This window comes from Balaenoptera physalus (assembly GCF_965194825.1).
Source record: "Balaenoptera physalus genome assembly, chromosome: 5".
In the NCBI taxonomy this organism is placed as follows: Eukaryota; Metazoa; Chordata; class Mammalia; order Artiodactyla; family Balaenopteridae; genus Balaenoptera; species Balaenoptera physalus.
The window spans coordinates 120238880-120258291 of record NC_138884.1 but is presented as its reverse complement, the minus strand read 5'-3'; the positions used below and the strand labels follow the sequence as shown (position 1 = coordinate 120258291).

General features: G+C 38.5%; 1 protein-coding gene across 2 annotated transcripts in view; it reads left to right on the top strand.

The window, feature by feature from the left end:
* Positions 1-244: 244 nt before the first annotated feature.
* Positions 245-19412, top strand: part of COL25A1 (collagen type XXV alpha 1 chain) — a gene marked incomplete at its 5' end in the record, with an annotated part of 476870 nt that continues 457702 nt past the window's right edge. For both annotated transcript variants that reach the window (XM_082463101.1, XM_082463100.1), the window contains 2 exons: positions 245-541; positions 1617-1686. In XM_082463101.1, the coding sequence (XP_082319227.1) occupies positions 245-541; positions 1617-1686 (367 nt within the window). The remainder of the gene's footprint in view (positions 542-1616; positions 1687-19412) is intronic.

The window sequence follows — 19412 nt, the reverse complement described above, 5'->3', positions numbered from 1 at the left end:
TGCCACCAGTCCCCGGACTGAGGGTGCTTGTCACTCGCAGCTGGGAGGGGAGAAGAAAGCGGAGGATGGTCCACGTCTGCGGGTCTCGGCGCTGATCCATTGCCGCGCCCCGGCTCCGACTCCGCCAACTAGTTGTGCAGCCACCGGGACTGAACTTTGGAGGAAACGTCCTTTTTCTTTCTTTTACGATTATTGGAGGTGGTAGAAGGTGGGAGGCGAAGCCGAGGCAGCCGACCCCGCCACGATGCTGGTGAAGAAGCAAGCAGGGAAAGGAGGGGGGCGGGAGCCGGGCTCCGAGGACCGGAGCCCAGCCGGGCAGCGTTGTGCCCGGACCGTGTCCCCGTGCGCCGCCCTGGCCGCCCTCCTGTCAGTAGTGGCCGTGATGTCTTGTCTGTACCTGGGGGTGAAAACCAACGACCTCCAGGCGAGGATCGCCGCCCTCGAATCCGCCAAAGGAGACCCTTCCATCCGTCTGCTGCCTGATTGTCTGGATCAGCTCAAAGCAATGGTGCAAGAGAAAGTGGAGCGACTTCTGGCTCAGGTGTGAAAGGCTGGGGTGTTTTGCACGTGGATAACATCTTGCACAGGCGTGATTCTGTGTACATGACCAGCCTCTGCCTTACTGTATGCAGACGTGATATGGCTGTGTGTGCACATATATGCTAGGCCACCATCTCTGCTCACTGTAGCATATATTTGTATATGCACACACTTTGATATCACCCTCTGTCTCTATCATCTTCCCTTACTCTTCTTAATGTTTGCATGCTAAACATATATGGAGGTCTAAAAGGTGGAAGGGTGGCCAGAATGGCAGGGTGGCATTTCAGCTCTTTTTAGTTTCTGGAGTTGCATGTGGATCTTTTCCAATGTTGTGGAGAGTATTCCTTGCAGAGATAACATCTGTTATATCCTTTTTACGGTATAAGAAGGTTAGGGCCATAGGTGTTATTAATATACAAAAGGGAATCACTCTAAAAGTGAAACAATTCTACATATGATTTTAGATCAATTATTTCACACATTGAATGTTTTCATTTTAAATGTTTAAAAAGAAAAAAAATAGTAGCTTGATTTTTTGGTAAAGGATGCAGTGCCACGGGTGTTTGTGAATGCAGAGCCATTGGAGTTGAGAGTTGAAAGGAATCTGTGTTATGTTTATCAAAACCAGGGGTGCTTTAACTACAGTTAGGGGGTTTTCTGGAACTTGCTCTTCCAACGGAGAGGCTGTTTGGCAGTAGTGGCAGGACAACGTGACAAGCAGTTGACCTTTATGTGTAAAATACTGGTTGTTTTAAAACCCCTAGCTTACCTAGAACTGCAACATGTTAATGCTGGTTTTTTGCATTGACTGAATATGCCTGAGCTGAGAGAGAGGGTGATGGTAGTTGAAGAATGGAGAAAGACGTTACACAAGTCCAACAGTCTTGATACCATGTGAATGGTCATTTTCTTTTTTTAGGACTTGGGTACTGTTACCTTTTGACTAAAGTCCAAGTACATATGTAAACGTTAGTTATGCAGGCTGGTAAACCAGGCATATGGCCAGAGTTCCTAAAGAATCCATTTTTCTACAATACTACTGATGATTGTTAATACCTCTTCTTTTCCTACAGAAGTCCTATGAACATATGGCTAAGATAAGAATCGCAAGAGAAGCCCCTACAGAGTGCAACTGCCCAGCAGGTAAAATGGAACTTATTTCACAAGGTTTCCTCCATAGCAGAGCATTTGAAAACAAAGGTCCTGTGTCTGTCAAGTCTACCTGTAATAATAGTAAAGAAAGAATGCAGACCCAACTTACTTTAATAAAATCAACATGTCTGGGTAAAAGGATGGCAAATAAAGCCCCAAATATTATTTTAAGCAGCATACCAAGGTCTGTTAAGGGAAAGCAAAGAAGATAGAGATAATCACCAAAGAAAATACAGGCCAGATGATGTCCAAAGCCCAAGTTCGTAGATTCAAAGATGGAAAATTATTCTTCAGTTTTACTCAATTTTGATATCTATGGTGAAAAGGACTGCAGAACACGTTAGATTTGAATTCCTTAGTGGCTAATGTTGCATTAGTGCAGGTTTCTGTTTGTTCCCTTTGACATACGATTATGTTAGTAGACCTTGCCTGCTTTTATTTTCTATCAGAAAGGTTCTCTCACCTATCCTATAGGAATGAGGACTGAAAGGAAATTAGTTCTTTATCTTGAGCTTTTCATTACAAACTATTGCATTCTCAATGACTTCTCAGAAAAGGATCTTATATTTTTACCATTTTTCTGTGTGGCTTTAGGGAACTATATTAATTTAATGACAGCATATTAGTAGAAGGATGAAGAAGAGAGACATCGATGAATAAAAACCCCTGGGTAATCATTAAATCTTCCTTCACAGACCTCTGAGACTTGGTAGTCAGTCATCTGTAGACCTAAAATTTAGAAGCCCTTGGAATATATCCACTGGAAAATATCTAGTGGATTCAACTGATAGAAGTCATGAAAAACTTCCATGAGTCTTGAGATTTTTGTTTCAGATAAATGTTGTTAATGTATTTATGAACATTTTAGTTTCTTTTATCATCATGTATAGAAAAGTGAGTCTCTTACATTGTTTTTCATGTTTAGGAACATGATACTTAGATACTTACACTGTATGGAAAGGCTAGTTCCTGAATTTTTTTCACATTCTGAGGTTTTTTTTGCCTCATGATAATTTGTTTTGACACAGCTAAACCAGGCACAATGTTTAGAAATTTCAAATGTCAACTCATGATTGAACATCATAAAATTTTTACTATTTATGTTCTGCTATATTGTTGACCATAATGGAGCTGAATTTTTTAAAACTGAAGCCCTTTCAATTGAGGAGACATATACATTAGGTAACAGGAAAACAAAGAGTTAATGTTTTACATTGTAGGTTTCATTCTTAGTTGTTTTAAGTTGGGAAAGACCTCAGAAGTCAGAAATTCAAAGAAGGCACTTTTCTAGTGCAGGAATTAACTCATAACAACCTCATTGGCCTGTAGGGATTATTTAAATTCCCCAGACAGTTGGTACAGGACTTCACTGATCATACCACTCAGAATCCAGTGTTTTCTGTATACAGTACTCTTGCTAGCTGTGTGAAAAAGAACTAGTATTTAATTAATAAGATTCTTAGTGAACTTGGTAAAAAGTAGAAAAGTGACAACCAGAGCACTGAGGTTTTTTTTTGATGTTTGATGTAAGCTGGTTGTTGAGGTCTAATTTGTAATCTGGAAGAAAGTCATTACATTTAGAGTTCACTTTATATTATCTTGGAAGATCATTTTTGAACCATTTTTCTTCTTAACATTAATTTAACAATAAATGGTGATTTCACCATGATAACAAGTAAATAAATAATAAATGGTGATTTCCTTGGCGTTTTTGTTGGCTCTCCCTAATGGCTGCTTTACTTTCTTGCCACCACTAGAGCTCCACATTACACCAGTTTTCACCAGGTTACTTGAGAGGTAAACTTTGGAAGGTGCATATTCCAATTCACAGAATTAAACAGGTTTCTTGCTGACAAATCACTGTTACAGAAACACTCTCTTCTGCTTGTGGAATAATTAGACATCATCAAAATAAAGGCATTATGTTGAAAACAGTATCCCGGGGAAAACCAGCTATTTTGAATTATGGTCAGTGAGGTATTGTTTTAGGGAACGAATAGGCTGGCCAAGAGGATTAGAAAGCAGATACAGTACTTCCCACCTGGTTTGGCTTTTACCTTCGTTTACAGTGACTAAGAGTTGTCACCCAGACATCTGTTGGTAGGGCAGAGTGAGACAAGTCTGTGACCTCAGCTCAGTTCCTGTGGACAGATGCCCACCCCTTGAAGTTGACACTCTTGTTGACAGTCGCCGTCACAGAGCCAAGGACTGATAGCAGAGGACTAATACTGTGTTGTTTATGTTCACTTTTCAGAGAATTCAGTCCCAGTGAGGTTTATCCAGGTAGGCTACAAGAAATCATAGAATTGAAAGCTTTTTTTTTTTTTTTTTTTTAGCACAAGAAGGAACTTTTGTGGGAGAGGCATGAGAAAGACTGTTACCGAATGGTTTTTCATTGTAGGGGAAGCATTCTCTCATTTAGTCTTCACAACAACCCCGAGAGTTAAGTATTAGTAATCTCATTTTGCAGATGGAGAAGCTGGACTCAGAGAAGGTGACTAACTTAACATAGTAAAGGCAAGGTCAGGATTCATGCCCACATCTGACAGAATCAAAACCCAAAGTCTAATGAGGAATTGAGAATGAGTATAGATTTTGGAGCTGGACAGTTCTGGATTGGAATCCTGGGTCTGCTACTAAGTAACTGTGTGATCGTGGTCAAACTAATGAACCTTTCTATGTACCAGTTTCCATCTGCAAAAAAGTGACTAATACTACCTTCCTCATAGGTTGATAATTTACCTGAAGTCTGGTGTATTACTGGCCATTCATTAGATGATAGCAGTTACTATTCTTTTTAATATATTGTGTGTTACTTGACTCTAATGTGTCCATGGGGACACATGCTATAGGTGGGAAAACTGAGACCTGAAGATGTATAACTTGCTCAAAACCTCATGGCTAGTTAATGGCAGCTTTCGGACTAGAACACTATATGCTTAATTAAACAAATATATCTGTAGATCATTCATGCAGATAATCAGATGAGTCAGTATCTCTTGGTGCTACATCAGTGAAGATATTGTATTCGTCTACTAAATTATTTTTACCAAAATTATAGGAAAAACTTTTGACCTTGAGGTAAGCCATGATTGAAGTAGATAGAACCTGGGCTTAAAAGAGTATGGGGATAAAGAATGTAGTTACAGTTTTCGTACCACATGTTTACAAAAAGAAGTACTTTATCTGACTCATTTTCACACTTATTTTTTAACAGCTTTATTGAAATATATGTTGTAATATTTAAGTGTATGACTTAAAGATTAAAAAAAAATTATGGAGCTGGGCAGCCATCACCACAGTCCAATTTTAGATCACTTCATCATTCTCCAAAATTCACATTTACTTTTTTCATGTGCTCAGGAGAAGCTCTATTTCTTGAATATTTGCTTTAAAGAAACCTTGAAATAAAAATTTTAAAACCATACAAATTAGAGTTCTGTTTAGCAGAATATTTGATTTAACAGTAGCTGAACCATGGAAATTCAGCTGTCATCTGTGGCTTGGCCTCTGTAAAACTTGACCTTCATAGGAGAGACTAAATCGGCTCTTTCCTATGGCTGTACAATTCCATTTGGGGTTCTGTTCTTAGAGTCCTACATAAAGTATGTGCAGATCAGGCATATTTATGGGAAGGTTTTAAGTTCCAACTGATAAAGAACACTGGGAACCAGGCAGCCAACCAAAAGTTGTTTAGATCACAAAGGTTTCTGTACCTTACTCATTAGTTGTGTTGCCTGCCCAGGGTATTAGATGAAGGAACCTCTGTGGCATAATGGACAGAGAACGTGAGTGGGCAATAAAGAATCCAGTGTTCTAGTTTTGATGACCGATAATGGGCTTTCTTCCATGACAACATTTCTGCAGGAGCAATCAGGATCTGCCAGTAGGACTGCTTTAATGATAAACCCTGCTATATTCAGATAAAGAACGTTTCCTGATCAAGGGGTTGCTTTAGTGTCATTGGGGTCATGGAATATAGATCTGTAAATTAGTTCAACAAAAAATTCTGAAGATATTATGTCTGACAAATGAGAGAAATTTGAGGGAGTCCCAAAGAGTATATTTAGGCTATTCTTAAATCTTATTTTTGAATGAGGTATATTGATTTTCTCTCATACCAAATAAAATTTTGATAAAAATATAGCAAAAAAAAAGAATCCAGAGTTCTAACCCTGGCTTTGCCATTAACATGTTGTACAATCTTGGGGAAATCACTTCCAAGAATGACTTTTGCAGACTCTGTTTTCATATCTTCCAAATAGGAGTGTTGGACTAGAGTGATTTTGAAGGGCATTTGTCAGTTCTCCAGGTATGAAGAGACAGTGTGTTCTAAATATATAGATACAGGAAAAATGCTGATGAACAAGGCAGACTTGGTATCTGCCCTCATGGCGCTTACATTTCAATGAGGATGACAGGCATTTTAAAATGACATGAATTTACAGGTATGACAAGTACAATCAAGAAAAAGTACAGTGTGCTTTGGAGCACATGACCAAAATTTCTTCCATACTGTTAATACTATGGATTTTTTTTTCTTTTCTTTGGGGGTGGGGTGGGAAAGAGAAATTCACAGTAGGAGAAAATCATAATATGAGAAAATCTGGCTTCTGATTACACATAAGAGCTCTAGCAATGGATAAAAAGCTGGTTTGCCTAACCTCACCTGGCTTTTGGCTTTCCAAGAATTTATGGCCAGATGAAGGTGCACTGATAGCTGGTTTACACTGATATCCAACTGAAACAGAAAGTGGCTTTAATATATAAAAGGTTGTGGTAGATAGCATGGTGATCTGTTTTTCTACATTTCTCCTGAAAGCAGTGAGATTTGGGCTGAGTAAGAGTTGAAACTTCCTGCCTGGTGGTACTGAACAGTTCCACTGGACCTGGCTCCTCTATGTTCACAGATAATGATGAAATAATGTAACACATCTAGTCATCTACTCAGAGAGTTTAGCTAGAAATAAAAAAGATATATTCCATAATTTCCGAGGTTCTTCCACATCCTCCAAGTCTATGAAAATGGTTGGATACAAAGTAAGATTAAATGTAGGCAAGTAGAAGTACCTCCACTTCACAAATATGAGTGATACAGCCTCTGGTGACTGCTTTTGTGGCATCTTCTCAATTTGGGGAGGAAATAAAGGTTAACTGTAGCTTTAAGGTTGTGCACCCTTTCCCATCATATGAGAAGACCTTTAAATTACCTTGCTAACATAAATCTACTTTATCATATAAAACTGAATTTCCTACTAACGTGGTTTTTCACTTATGCTGTACATTTTTCTTAACCGGCTACAAAATGAATGGAAAGAGTGCATCAACAAAGGTCATAATAATGTATAGATTTTCAATTATGTAAGGTAAAGAATAGTCAGAAACAGTTTGTAGAAAGCAAGCAAATTAAAATGCCATAAATGTTAAAATGCCATAAATAGCAGGCATTCCCCTCCTCTCCTAAGGCCAAACAATACAATGTGACATCTGAGTGCCTTAAAGTCTTCATGTTAAATGGTTTCAGTCCTAATGAGTACAGCAGTTTGGGTGTAACATTTTTAGTTGGTCAGTAGTGACAGCTGGCAAAATGCCTCGGTCACCTGAAGGACCGAGGACAAATTGCCTCTTGAAGCAGTGTTCTTGTTTCTTAGCTTCTCCTCTGTTTCTCTTGTCTAAAAGTCATTAAGAAGCAAATCCTTCAAATATTCTTTTCTCTTTCTTACTTTAGTAATTCTGTTTTTCCATGAGCCGGGAATTATTTAAGAGAAGGATATGCATTCTGCATAAGTGTTAGTTCTTTCTAGCTCAGTTGAAGAATGTGTAGGTACAAATAGCCTCTCAGGATCTTAATAACCTGTAGTGCTTCTGATTGGTTTGTAACTATGTAAAGTCAACTACATGGCTTTTTAAAAAACAGTATTTGAATGTCAAGATTAGGTCTAGGAATGAAGGAGGAGGGCATCCTCTCATCGACAAGATTAGGTGAATGGAGAGCTGGTGGGGAAATGTGTCAGAATCAGGACCGTTTTACAGTTCAGGGAGGCATCGTCTGCTGCGGGGGGAACCTCACTAGACACTCATCAAAATGACATCTATTATGTTATCCTGAGTGGAAACCATCCAAAACCTATTATGAAAAAGTGTTTTTATTCCATCCTTCCACATTATAAATGCTACTTGGTGGTTTGTTGGAAGCTGAGAATGGGAAAACAATGTATGTGTCAGTCTGGGCTGCAGGCAATAGCCCAGTATGTGACCGCTAAACACAGAAGCATCCCCACCCTCCCTGTTGGCCAATATGGGTGAAGTTCCACCCAGTGGTTTAATGCACCATGATACTTAACACTTTTTTTTTTAGAATTTGTGTTAAAAATGACTGTGGTACACCTGCATACTGAATTCTTAGACATGCATAGTTACTGTTTCATTTGGGATGTGTTTAGCAACCTTGCAATTAAAAAATGTTTTATGGTCAACTTTTAAAAGGGAGGCGATGCAGAAGAGTGGGAAGCAGAAGTAAGTGGAAACCACTTACAAATTAAAATTGAGCACTTTTCATTGGTATCATATATTCCTTCACAGGAGTATTCTGTGCCCTTTAAATGATAGGATTCCTTGAAGAAATGCCACCAGATGGCAGGCACCTTCCTTTCGTGACCACAAGGAGGAAGAACTGAGCTGAATAGTGGGACTTCCTCTGTTCTGTCAGCTCCTTCTCACTTAAATTCCTAGCAGACTTCTGTTTGCTATGGAAAAGTTTAATGGAAGGAGCAAGTAATTTCTTCAATCTATATTTGAAGACTGGACTGTCCTATCAGCTTTAAGATATTTAAAATAACCTAGTAAATTTCACATTTGTATTAGTCAACAAGTTCAGTTGTTTAGTAGATAAATTCACATATATGAACTTGAGGCTTGTATTCCAATAGCTAGAATAAATGAACTAAATGTGATTGAATTTACCAGTTGGAGATTTTGTGCTTATATTTTGTAATTTCTCAGAATCAAGAATCATTTGGAATCACTGTCATGCTTTTGACGTCATTTCATCTGGAGTCTCCATCTCAACTTCAGTCACCACATAATATGATAGTTGGGATGCATTCTTTATTTTTCTCCTACTGTGTTCCTTAGTCTGATCACTTAGTCTGATTTGCCAGGAATGCCAAAAACTGTCTGTTTATTTGTATATTCGTAATTTAGATTTTAGGAGCTCTAGGCTTCTGAATTATGTACACAAAGTTTTTATTCTTATATTTTACATGTAGTCAGCACATATTTAAATACAGTTTTCATGTTTAGGCTAAGTGGCTGAGTAAATTGGTTGAATTGCAGGCAGCGCTAGCTTGTGCATTATGGTAGTATTAAGAGTCAGAATATGTCTAACTAGAAGTAGGCCTGGTCGTGTCAAAGGTAAAACCTACTTTCCTTTTTTTTTTAATCAAAGAGTTCACATGTAATGGAGAGTGAAAAGGGGGAGGAAAAAGCCACCCTTATCCTGTAATCTCTTGGAATCATATCTCTTTACCATCATATTTATCAAGCTTGGTACTTTAGAGTTCCTGTTATAATGTAAATCTGGACAATGGTTAGAGAGTCGGAGCAATTCTCCATTATAGCTCTGTCCCCAGCACCCTCTTTTGCTCTCATAGCAGGTGATTGGAGGGAGAAATCTCATAGGAATCTCTCCATCCAGTCTATTACAGGGCCAGAATGGTAGTATTACTTTTGATCCTTGAGATGCTAGAATTAAATATGCCTGGAAAATTGGCAGAGTTCTTTCCCAATATTCCTGTATCTTAGGTCAATTCTGACAGTTACTAAAGGTAAGTTGTTTGTATTACCCTTCTAGGAATTGTGAAACTCCAGTTTGTATCCCAGGGGATCCAAAATCCAGCTGGCATTTTAAAAATGTACATGATATGATCATAAGATAAAATATTTCCATGAACCATGCATAAAAATCAACCATTTGACTTTAAAGTCATGCTAGAATTGCTGTCAAATTCTAGGGCTTTGCCAGTGAACTTAGGAATACTAAAAATCGTTTTTCTACTAAAAAAATTAGGGCTCAAGGTCAGAGCAGACGAAGTTCGAATGCACACAGACACCTTAAATAGCTGCCTTTCTGAGGATGGTTATTAACCTGGTTGGGGGTCAAGTGAGTTAAGTGTGTCAAGGACCAGGTGTCCCCGTCGGCAGACCCTTATGCTAACTGCTAAGTGGGCTCACAGAGTAATTGCCTTCCACTTCCTGAGGGAGTGGGTTGTGATTCCATTTCTACCAATCTCATTTATGAGCTCCATAGCTGGGGTTCTGGTTTGTATCTGTGTATCTCTAGGGCTTATTGTAGAGTTCTCTACAGAAAGTTAGCTATAAAAATTCATAATGATCATAATGAAGATCTGTCAACTTGATTTGGTTGAGAACTTTTATTGTGGTTTATCTCTTTACATACACTAATATCCTTATCCCCATGCCTTTTAAACATTTTCCCTGAGGTCTTTGTGAGCCAAAACATATTAAAACTAATACAAACCTTAGAGATCAAGTGGTTCAAGTGTTTTCCAACATTTCTCAAGGAGGCTGAACCTTTAGAAAAGATCTTATGAGGAAATCCAGTGTATGAAATTGGATACAATGTCAGCTATACACACAATGATTGACCTTGGAGGTCAGAGGGGACAGAGGCCAAAACCCTACATGATTTTTCTTTCCGTTGACCACCCCACACCCCGCCTGATGGCCCCTGAGGATCTCCAAAGAACATTAGGAATCCATTGGATACTGTTAGAAAATTACTGGAAGTCCAATCTCCACTGTGATCCCAGCTCCTCTGTCTAGGGATACCATATGTTTGTCAACACATAACTCATCTCCAAAATTCTGTAACTAGAAACATTACAAGGAATGATGGAAGCAAAATTACTTATTAAAATGAATAGAATCCAGAAATGACTGTTAATATAATACCGTTCTTTAATGGGTTTTAGTAGTATAGCAAAGGAGATGTAATAATAGAGGTAGCGCTGGAAAGCTGGAAAAGTGCATTGTGTAATTGAGCGTGGGACTGTGCATCAGGAAATCAGCATCTCACCTCATCCCTTGTCTTAAAGTCACTTATTTTTTTAAGCTTTCAAGTCATAACATTGTTCTTGTTTTTTATGACAGTTTTTTTGTGTGTGTGTTTTTTTCACATTTCTTCCTTTGTATTTTTGCTTATTCTTTAATTTTGGATATTAATATGGGGCTTTCTCACCAAGTTACAGCAGTCCATTGCCTCTTCTATATATTTATTTAAAGCAATTGATTTTTTTCAACTAATAGTGAATACTTGGTTTGCAAAGTAGTGTACATAAAGTAACTATCCCCAAATTATATTATTTATAGAAAATTTATATTGTGAGAAAGTTGTTATTAAAGATACTTCTAAGATCTTTGAGACTTTCTTATTGATTTGATTCTTATTTGTGTTAAACTGATGATGTTTATGTATTAAAATTTAAATTGACAGTACAATGTGAATATACGAATTGTGCATCTGTGTTTAAGTAATAATAGGAAAAATCTTCAGGAATTAACAACATTTTAGCCAATACTGAAGGGATATATGTAGCATATTTCAGAAAGAAAGTGTAAATCTGGGTACAACCATTCTGTAACAAGTACTGCAAAAAGAAGTTTGAAAGACAAAACTCTTCCTCCCATTGAGGTGAACGTCCAGTGTCATCAGCAATGCTGTTTACTGTATGAGTAGCTAGCTGTGGACAGTAGTTTGGTCAAGTGCAACACCTTGATTGTCTTATTGGGCAGATAGTAGAATGACAACTGTACAAGTTATTGAGTTTTGGTGAGCAGTTTATTTTCTCCTTAATACACAGTCTTTTTAAAAAAAAATTTAATTAATTAATTAATTTTTGGCTGCGTTGTGTCTTCGTTATTGCTCGCAGGCATTCTCTAGTTGTGGTGAGCAGGGGCTACTCTTCGTTGCGGTTCGTGGGCTTCTTATTGCGGTGGCTTCTCTTGTTGCGGAGCACGGGCTCTAGGCGTGGGCTTCAGTAGTTGTGGCTCGCGGGATCTAGAGCGCAGGCTCAGTAGTTGTGGCGCACGGGCTTAGTTGCTTCGCGTTACGTGGGATCTTCCTGGACCAGGGCTCGAACCTGTGTCCCCTGCATTGGCAGGCGGATTCTTGACCACTGTGCCACCAGGGCAGTCCCACAGCCTTAAACTATGGACTTCCAGGAATTCTGGAAGAGAAAAATGACTTTTCTTTTTTAAGTTACTTTGCCTTTTGAGAGAAGACAATTATTAGTAAAGCAGCAAAGATAGACTGACCAAGTACTAACGGCTGGAAAGACCAAGTATACCAGCCAAAGCTATTGTGAGCTGCAAAAAAGAGGTCTAACCAAACAAACTGTATTCCCTAAATTTACTGTCAAAACCCTACAGATATACTGACAACTTCCCAGGAGTTTAAGCAGCAAGCTTGACAGCGTGGCTTGGTACTACTCTACATGTTATGCATCTGGAAGTTTTTAATAAAAGAAAAGCTCTAGCATTGAGAAACTACATCTGTAAAGAAACCAGGGCCTTTATGTTCTTCTATATAGTTTCCTTCCGTGCATAGTTATTTAATGCTTTAGATTTCAGCTACTTCTGATACTCTCCTGAATAGTGCTTTGGTTCTGCAATCAAGTTCTGTATGAGGAATGCTATGTGTTGGTGGTAAACTTTATGTTACCATTTTTGGAATGTTAAAAAGAAAGTTAACTTACTTTTATGGCCAAAAGTATCCTTGAATTGAGAGGTCTGAGGTATACTTTCTGTTTTCTATGTGTGACCCCATGACACATTAGATTCAGAATGTATTTTATTCTTTTTTAAGCCTTCATCTGTTTGAGTAGAAAACCCTTGCTTCCAGCCCCAATCCTCAAGAAGAAATCCCAGATAGAGGAATTTTGTAATCGGTCACATTTATCCCCTAGATATGTATATCATACATCATTTTTCGCCTCATTTTCAATTTTTTAGTCTCCATTTTTGTTTAACTGTAGTCATATGCCACTAGCATTTTGAACATTCACACGGCTTTATAGTTATAGGATGTGATGAGATTAATAATGTTCATTGAACTTCTGAAAACCAAGAATGAACACAGCAAACACACCCAGAGACAGAGATGAACAAGCATTGTCCTAAAGTGAGCTGTTGTTGGCAAACAGAGCGGACAAGGTTGTCTTTGGGATGTAGCCCTGTACTACCTATGAGACTACAAAAATAGAGGGTCTTCTGTACTCTTGAATGAGAACTCCCATTCTAGTCAGGTCTCTCTCCTTTCCATCCTCTCTTCCTCTCCTTCTCTAGCATGAATATAAACTCTATTTTTGTCTCCATTCAATGGATGACACTCTGCCTGGCTTACGGTCCACCTCTAATTTGACCATTCAGGGACTTTGTCACCCTTAGGTCCCCAAACCTCTAGGCTTTTCCTGGGCAATAGCTATACTTGTGATTAAATCCAGCAGTATAACTGAGAAAACATCAATGGTAAATATCAATATTGCTCCCAAATTTCAAAAAGTAACTAACTGTTTCTCCAAAACTACTGTTAAAAGATAATTTTCAAAAAAGGTAAAACCATGACATTCCTACAGATAGAAAATGAACGTGTTAACGACTTCACTTAAATCATTAAAGAAGTAGGTGGTGAGATGTGATAACCAGTTCAAAGGAGAATTTAAAGACAGACACATTTATAGTTGTAGAATATTGAAATTGATGTATAAATGGAGGCAAAACTGGACTTTGCCACAGTGAGGGAGGCAAGTCAATTGCACTCAGCCAGAAAGAATTTGCATGTCTATAGACAAGATTTATTTGGCTTTGTTATTAGTTATCTACAACTTACAGTGTTTTAAAATAGCTCCCAAAGAATCAGAATGGCATAAGTAGGAAGGGTGTGCTCTAGACAATGCATAGTTTTCTGCTGGAGTGCATATTTTCCTCTACATTACACTAAAGCAACTTTACAGGAAACAATTCTTTAGGTAAGAATTTTTTTTTTTTTCTCTTTAGTGTAGTAATGGTTATTTATTTTTTGTCTTTATCCATGTTCTTGTGGTACTCAATTTTCTTATTGTTGCTAAAATTATTTAAAGGACAGTTCCTTTCAGTTAGGCTTTATGTACTTTATGTACTAGACCCATGGGGGGGTAGTGCTGATTGCTATGCCTATATTACTGGCATGATGTACGTAAGTAGCCTTTAAAATGGTAACACTGACAATTTGCTTAAGGTAGAGACCACTTTGGAAGACTCAGCTTCCTGTATTTGGGTATCAGTGAGTAGTTTCACTAATGTAAAAGAAGGGATTGCTGACCTTGTTCTTGTGTTTTGGTATACTATGCCCAGGCAATTACATTTACACAGGCCATATTTGCCTGGTGTGAGCATGTGGTTGCCTCTGGGATTCTGTGCTGCTATTTTGGGCATCCTGGCTTTGACTTCAGTTACCTACTAGTTTGGCTTTTCGTTGGACACTCCATCCAACTCCCTTCGTATTCATTCATGTGTTGCTACTTCAGACAGCTTGTCTTTAGTCCATACTCTAAGATTTATTTCCTGTGCTTGGCCAGTCACCTCTCCTGTTGTCCCTGCCTTGTTTGATCTCCCTCCCCTTCTGCCACTACCTACCCACACTGTTCACTTGCCAGCATCCCAAACAGCTTAGCCCCCAGCTGCCCAGGTGCATGGATGCTCTTCTTGGTTCCTACCTGTTTCAGTTGCTGCCACCTTTTGGCTGAACCCAGTGGAATTCTGGCAGAAGAATGGCTGAAGCTAGATAACGGCACTGCGTACACATTCTAGGAAGAAAGTATGTTAGAATAGGGGCTGGGTGAGGGCCGATACATTGAAAGTACATGGTGAGTGGTGGTTTTTTTGGTAGGGAAATATTTAGCTTCGTCAGAAGCAGCTTATGTTCTGGTAGTCCCATATTACTAGATGGAAGAGAGAGTTGATTATAAATATTAAATATTTTGGATATTAGTATGTAAAATTTCTATATTGTGGGTAGTAACTGACCTCTGGTATTACCCAACTCCAATCAACTCTGGCAAAGGTGAAGGGGTCATGTGTACAGTAGTCTTTAAAAAATTTTTTATTCAATTAATAAAATATTTATTGTGATTATGAATGATACCCAGTGCCATATGCCTTACTATTTAAAGAAATAAGTAGGCTGCTAAGCTCTTATGAAGGAACAATGGTGTCAGATATGTAGACTGGACTACAAGAGAAGTAAAAGCTACAAAAGTATAGCCTGTAGCCAACTGTATCCAATTTTAATGGATTTAAAACTATAATGATAATTGGTATTTGAACTCATAATTCCACTTCGTTTACTTTTCATAACTTCAAAAATAGCAACATGTTATTAGAGGAGTTTATATTTGAATTTCTAAAAGAATTTTTTCTAAAAAAGGAAAAGCTCTCTAATGAGTACTGTGATACTTTGCAGAAATGATGGTGACATACCAATTAGATGGTTTTTCTGAATATAAATTATCTCTGTGAGTTGTTAGGTCAAGTGTAACATTTTTAACCCCTCTCCAGTCTACTTTCCATGGCAGTTATTTTTAAGGAGACTTGCAGGCTTTCTTAAATATCAGTTCAGAGTCTATGGCCATGTTTTCTAGTGAGGAGAGCATCTCTGGGTCTTGGCTAGCCTCTCTTGGCTTTTAAAGAACAGAGGTCCTTTCCGGTGGCCTTAAGTAACAGTGGTGCTGGGATTCTCAGCTTTGTTACCGTTGACATCTTGGACTGGATAATTCTTTGTTGTGGGGGGCGGTCCTGTGCATTGTAGAATGTTTAGCAGTATCTCTGGCCTCTCCTGACTCGATACCAGTTGCACTCAATTTCCATAATGAAACAATGTCTCAACATTACCAGATGTCCCCCAGGGGTCGAAATCACTGCTAGCGATTTCAGGATACCCAGTGAGGAAAGAAGGCAGGAATATCAACTCTGCAGCTGGCTCCTCTAGAACAGGGGTCCCCAACCCCTGGGCCATGGACTGGTACCGGTCCGTGGCCTGTTAGGAACTGGGCCGCACAGCAGGAGGTGAGCAGCGGGTGAGCGAGCGAAGCTTCACCTGTATTTACAGCTGCTCCCCATGGCTCTCGTTACCGTCTGAGCTCCGCCTCCTGTCGGATTAGCAGCGGCATTAGATTCTCATAGGAGCGGGAACCCTACTGTGAACTGCGCATGAGAGGGATCTAGGTTGCACGCTCCCTATGAGAATCTAATGCCTGATGATCTGAGGTGGAGCTGAGGCGGTGACGCTAGCGCTGGGGAGCGGCTGCAAATACAGATTATCATTAGCAGAGAGGTTTGCCTGCACAGAGACCATAATAAATCAACTGCTTGCAGACTCATATCAAAACCCTTTCAGTAACTGGCAAGTGAAAACAAGCTCAGGGCTCCCACTGATTCTGCATTATGGTGAGTTGTATAATTATTTCATTATAAATTATAATGTAATAATAATAGAAATAAAGCACACAATAAATGTAATGTGCTTGAATCATCCCAAAACCATCCCGCCCACATCGCCCCCCCAACCCCAATCCATGGAAAAATTTTGTTCCATGAAACTGGTCCCTGGTGCCAAAAAGGTTGGGGACTGCTGCCCTAGAAGAATAGGAGATGGGAGGTGGTCAGAACAGTCAGGACGTATTACCATCCCCTCAGCAGGAGGCGTACAGTGCAGTGCCCTCTGAGCTTAAGAATTTTCTCTCTGCTTCTACTGCTTTTGTCAAGGCCACTTCTCTTTTCTCTCTGTGGCTGCTTCTCTTTTTTTACCTGGTGGTCATAGTATTGCCCAAGGTCGACCTCTTTCTTTGTGTTTGAGTACAGCATTGTTGTTATTATTATTAAAATAATACATGCACAAGACAAAAAAGCAAACATTTGTATTAAAAATGGTACACAGTGTCTCTCGCTAGAGGAGTCTACGTTTATTAGTTTGTTGTGTATATTCCCAACACAAATTGATTTACATCATTCTTTTTAAAGGCTGTAGAGTAATCTGTTGTATAAATGTACCACAATGTATTCAATAAAAAGGCAGATCACTTTTGAAAGTTCAGATATTGCTTCCTAGTTCTGGTTTTCCTGTTTCCTGAGGAAGATTGCTTTGATTTGTACTTCTATTACACACAGCCTAAAGCTGTATATGTGGAAGCTTAATAAATAGTTGTTGATGAAAGGTACTACTGATGTGATGTGCTGATGATAAATATTTAACAACTGCTCTCAAAAAAAGAAGCCCCGATTTGTAGCATTTATAGATTTCCAAGGTGTGACTATCCTACCAGAGTCAGAATTGAATTCCCTCAATTGCAAGTTAACAAAGTGGCATTAGGAAGTGATAAGTTTGGGTGTTTATTAGCTTTGTTTTTAATATAATTTACTTCATTGTAAGTTTATATAATTTAAATTTTAACAATGACTGTTTAACGATGGGCTTGCAAAATCCTGAAAAATGACAACTGGATCTCCTGAGTCAGCTTCTGGTACCCGTTGGCACTGGTGTCCCTGATTCCATATAGAGTGTACTGCGTGGTTCTTGGTAGTATCTCCAAGTGGTAATGCTGTCTCTGATAGTATTTAGAATCTCAATGTTGGGAGGGTCTTTAAGGGTTATCCAGACTTACATCGCACCTGGTACTTGAATTCCCTCAGTGACATTCTGGTTAAATGGTCATTAACTTATGATTGTCTCTTGAATAGACCATTCAATCTTTAGGCTGGTTTATTAAAAAGTTTCTTCTGTTTGTTAGGTTAAAATTCATCTTCTTGTGGGCATTCATTTGATTCAGTACACCATCCCCACCCTGCATCATAAAAAATAAATCAAATACCTCTGTCCTATGGCAACTCTTCAAATATTTGAAATCACCTATTGTATTTCTTATTGAGGTTTTTATTTTTGGAATAAATGCCCTTGACTCCTTCAGGCATTTCAGGTTGTCTACTTCTTTCTTAAAAGTGTTGCACATTGATTTGAATAAAGCTCCAGATGGCCTGGCGGGCATATACCAGAGGGAGAGAGAAGAAAACTTCCCTAGTTCTAGATAATATTACTGCTGATTAATGCAGCCTAATATTAACAGTAATTTTCTTGCTGGTTCCATCATTCTATTAGCTGTCACTGAGCTTAGCATTGGTGAAAACCCCTAATTATTTTTCATATATGCTGCTGTTAAGTCCTGTCTTTCTCACTCTTAGTTTTATAGTTTTGTTTTTTTTGGGGGGGAGGGGGAGGCAAATCAAGCCTTTATATTATATATATTCACTAAATTTTCATCTATTTTTATAGAACCCAACTTCAACCTTGTCAAAATTTGTTAGGATCATGATTCTTTCAATACATTTCCAACTCGTCTTTGCTTCATATGATTTGGAAATTTGATGAACCGACCAACATTGTTTTCTTCTGATTCTGTGATGAAATGCCTGAGCTTAAGAGAGCTCAGGACAGAACCAAGTGGCTTTCTAGTAGTCTTTCCCTTTGGTTGCCATTAATCTATTTATGAGTACCTTTGGAATTGTCTTTCTACCAGTGATCCATGCACTCAGTTGTCTTGTCTTTTGTTTATTGCAATGTGTCCAGCTGTGTTCCTCAGAACACCATTTCCTTTTCTTGTTAACAAACGTTCTGAGGAAGGAAGTTTCAAGACAAATTAGAGATGCACTGGGTTAAACAAATATAAGCAGATTTATTTACTGTAGGATTTGTGTATTGTGACTCTCCAAAATGGGGAATATAATATATCTTGTTTTAACTGTTTATGGTCATGGAACATTTTTTTTCTGTTTAGATAAAAAATATGTCTAAGAGCAAATTGTTTTGTGGGTTGATAAATGTTTTCATTAAACTAGGGTATCCTATCATCAAATTGGAGTGTAAGACCTACCTAAAAGCATTCACATAGCTTAAAAATTTTTTTTATTGAAGTATAGTTGCTGTACAATATTACATAGGTTACAGGTGTACAAAATAGTTATTTCTAATAGTGATTTTTTTTTTAAATCAGCATCTTTAATTACACACTAATGAGCTTAGCTTTTTTTTTTTTAAATTTATTTATTATTTATTTATTTTTGGTTGTGTTGGGTCTTCGTTTCTGTGCGAGGGCTTTCTCTAGTTGTGGCAAGCGGGGGCCACTCTTCATTGCAGTGCGCGGGCCTCTCACTATCGCGGCCTCTCTTGTTGCGGAGCACAGGCTCCAGACGCGCAGGTTCAGTAGTTGTGGCTCACGGGCCTAGTTGCTCTGCAGCACGTGGGATCTTCCCAGACCAGGGCCCGAACCCGTGTCCCCTGCATTGGCAGGCAGATTCTCAACCACTGCGCCACCAGGGAAGCTCTCTAATAGTGATTTTTAAAGGTTATAGTCCATTTTTAGTTGTTATAAAATATTGGCTATATTCTCCGTGTTGTATAATATATCCTTGTAGCTTATTTTATACCTAATAATTTGTACCTCTTACTCCCCTACCCCTATGTTGCCCCTTGCTCCTTCCCTTTCCCCATTAACAATTTCTCTCTTTTTGTGTCTTTTAATTATTTTCATGCTTTTATAAATAACTTCACAGTGAATAATCTGATATATAAGTCTTTGTGTGGATCGCTGATAATTACCTATAAGTGGAAT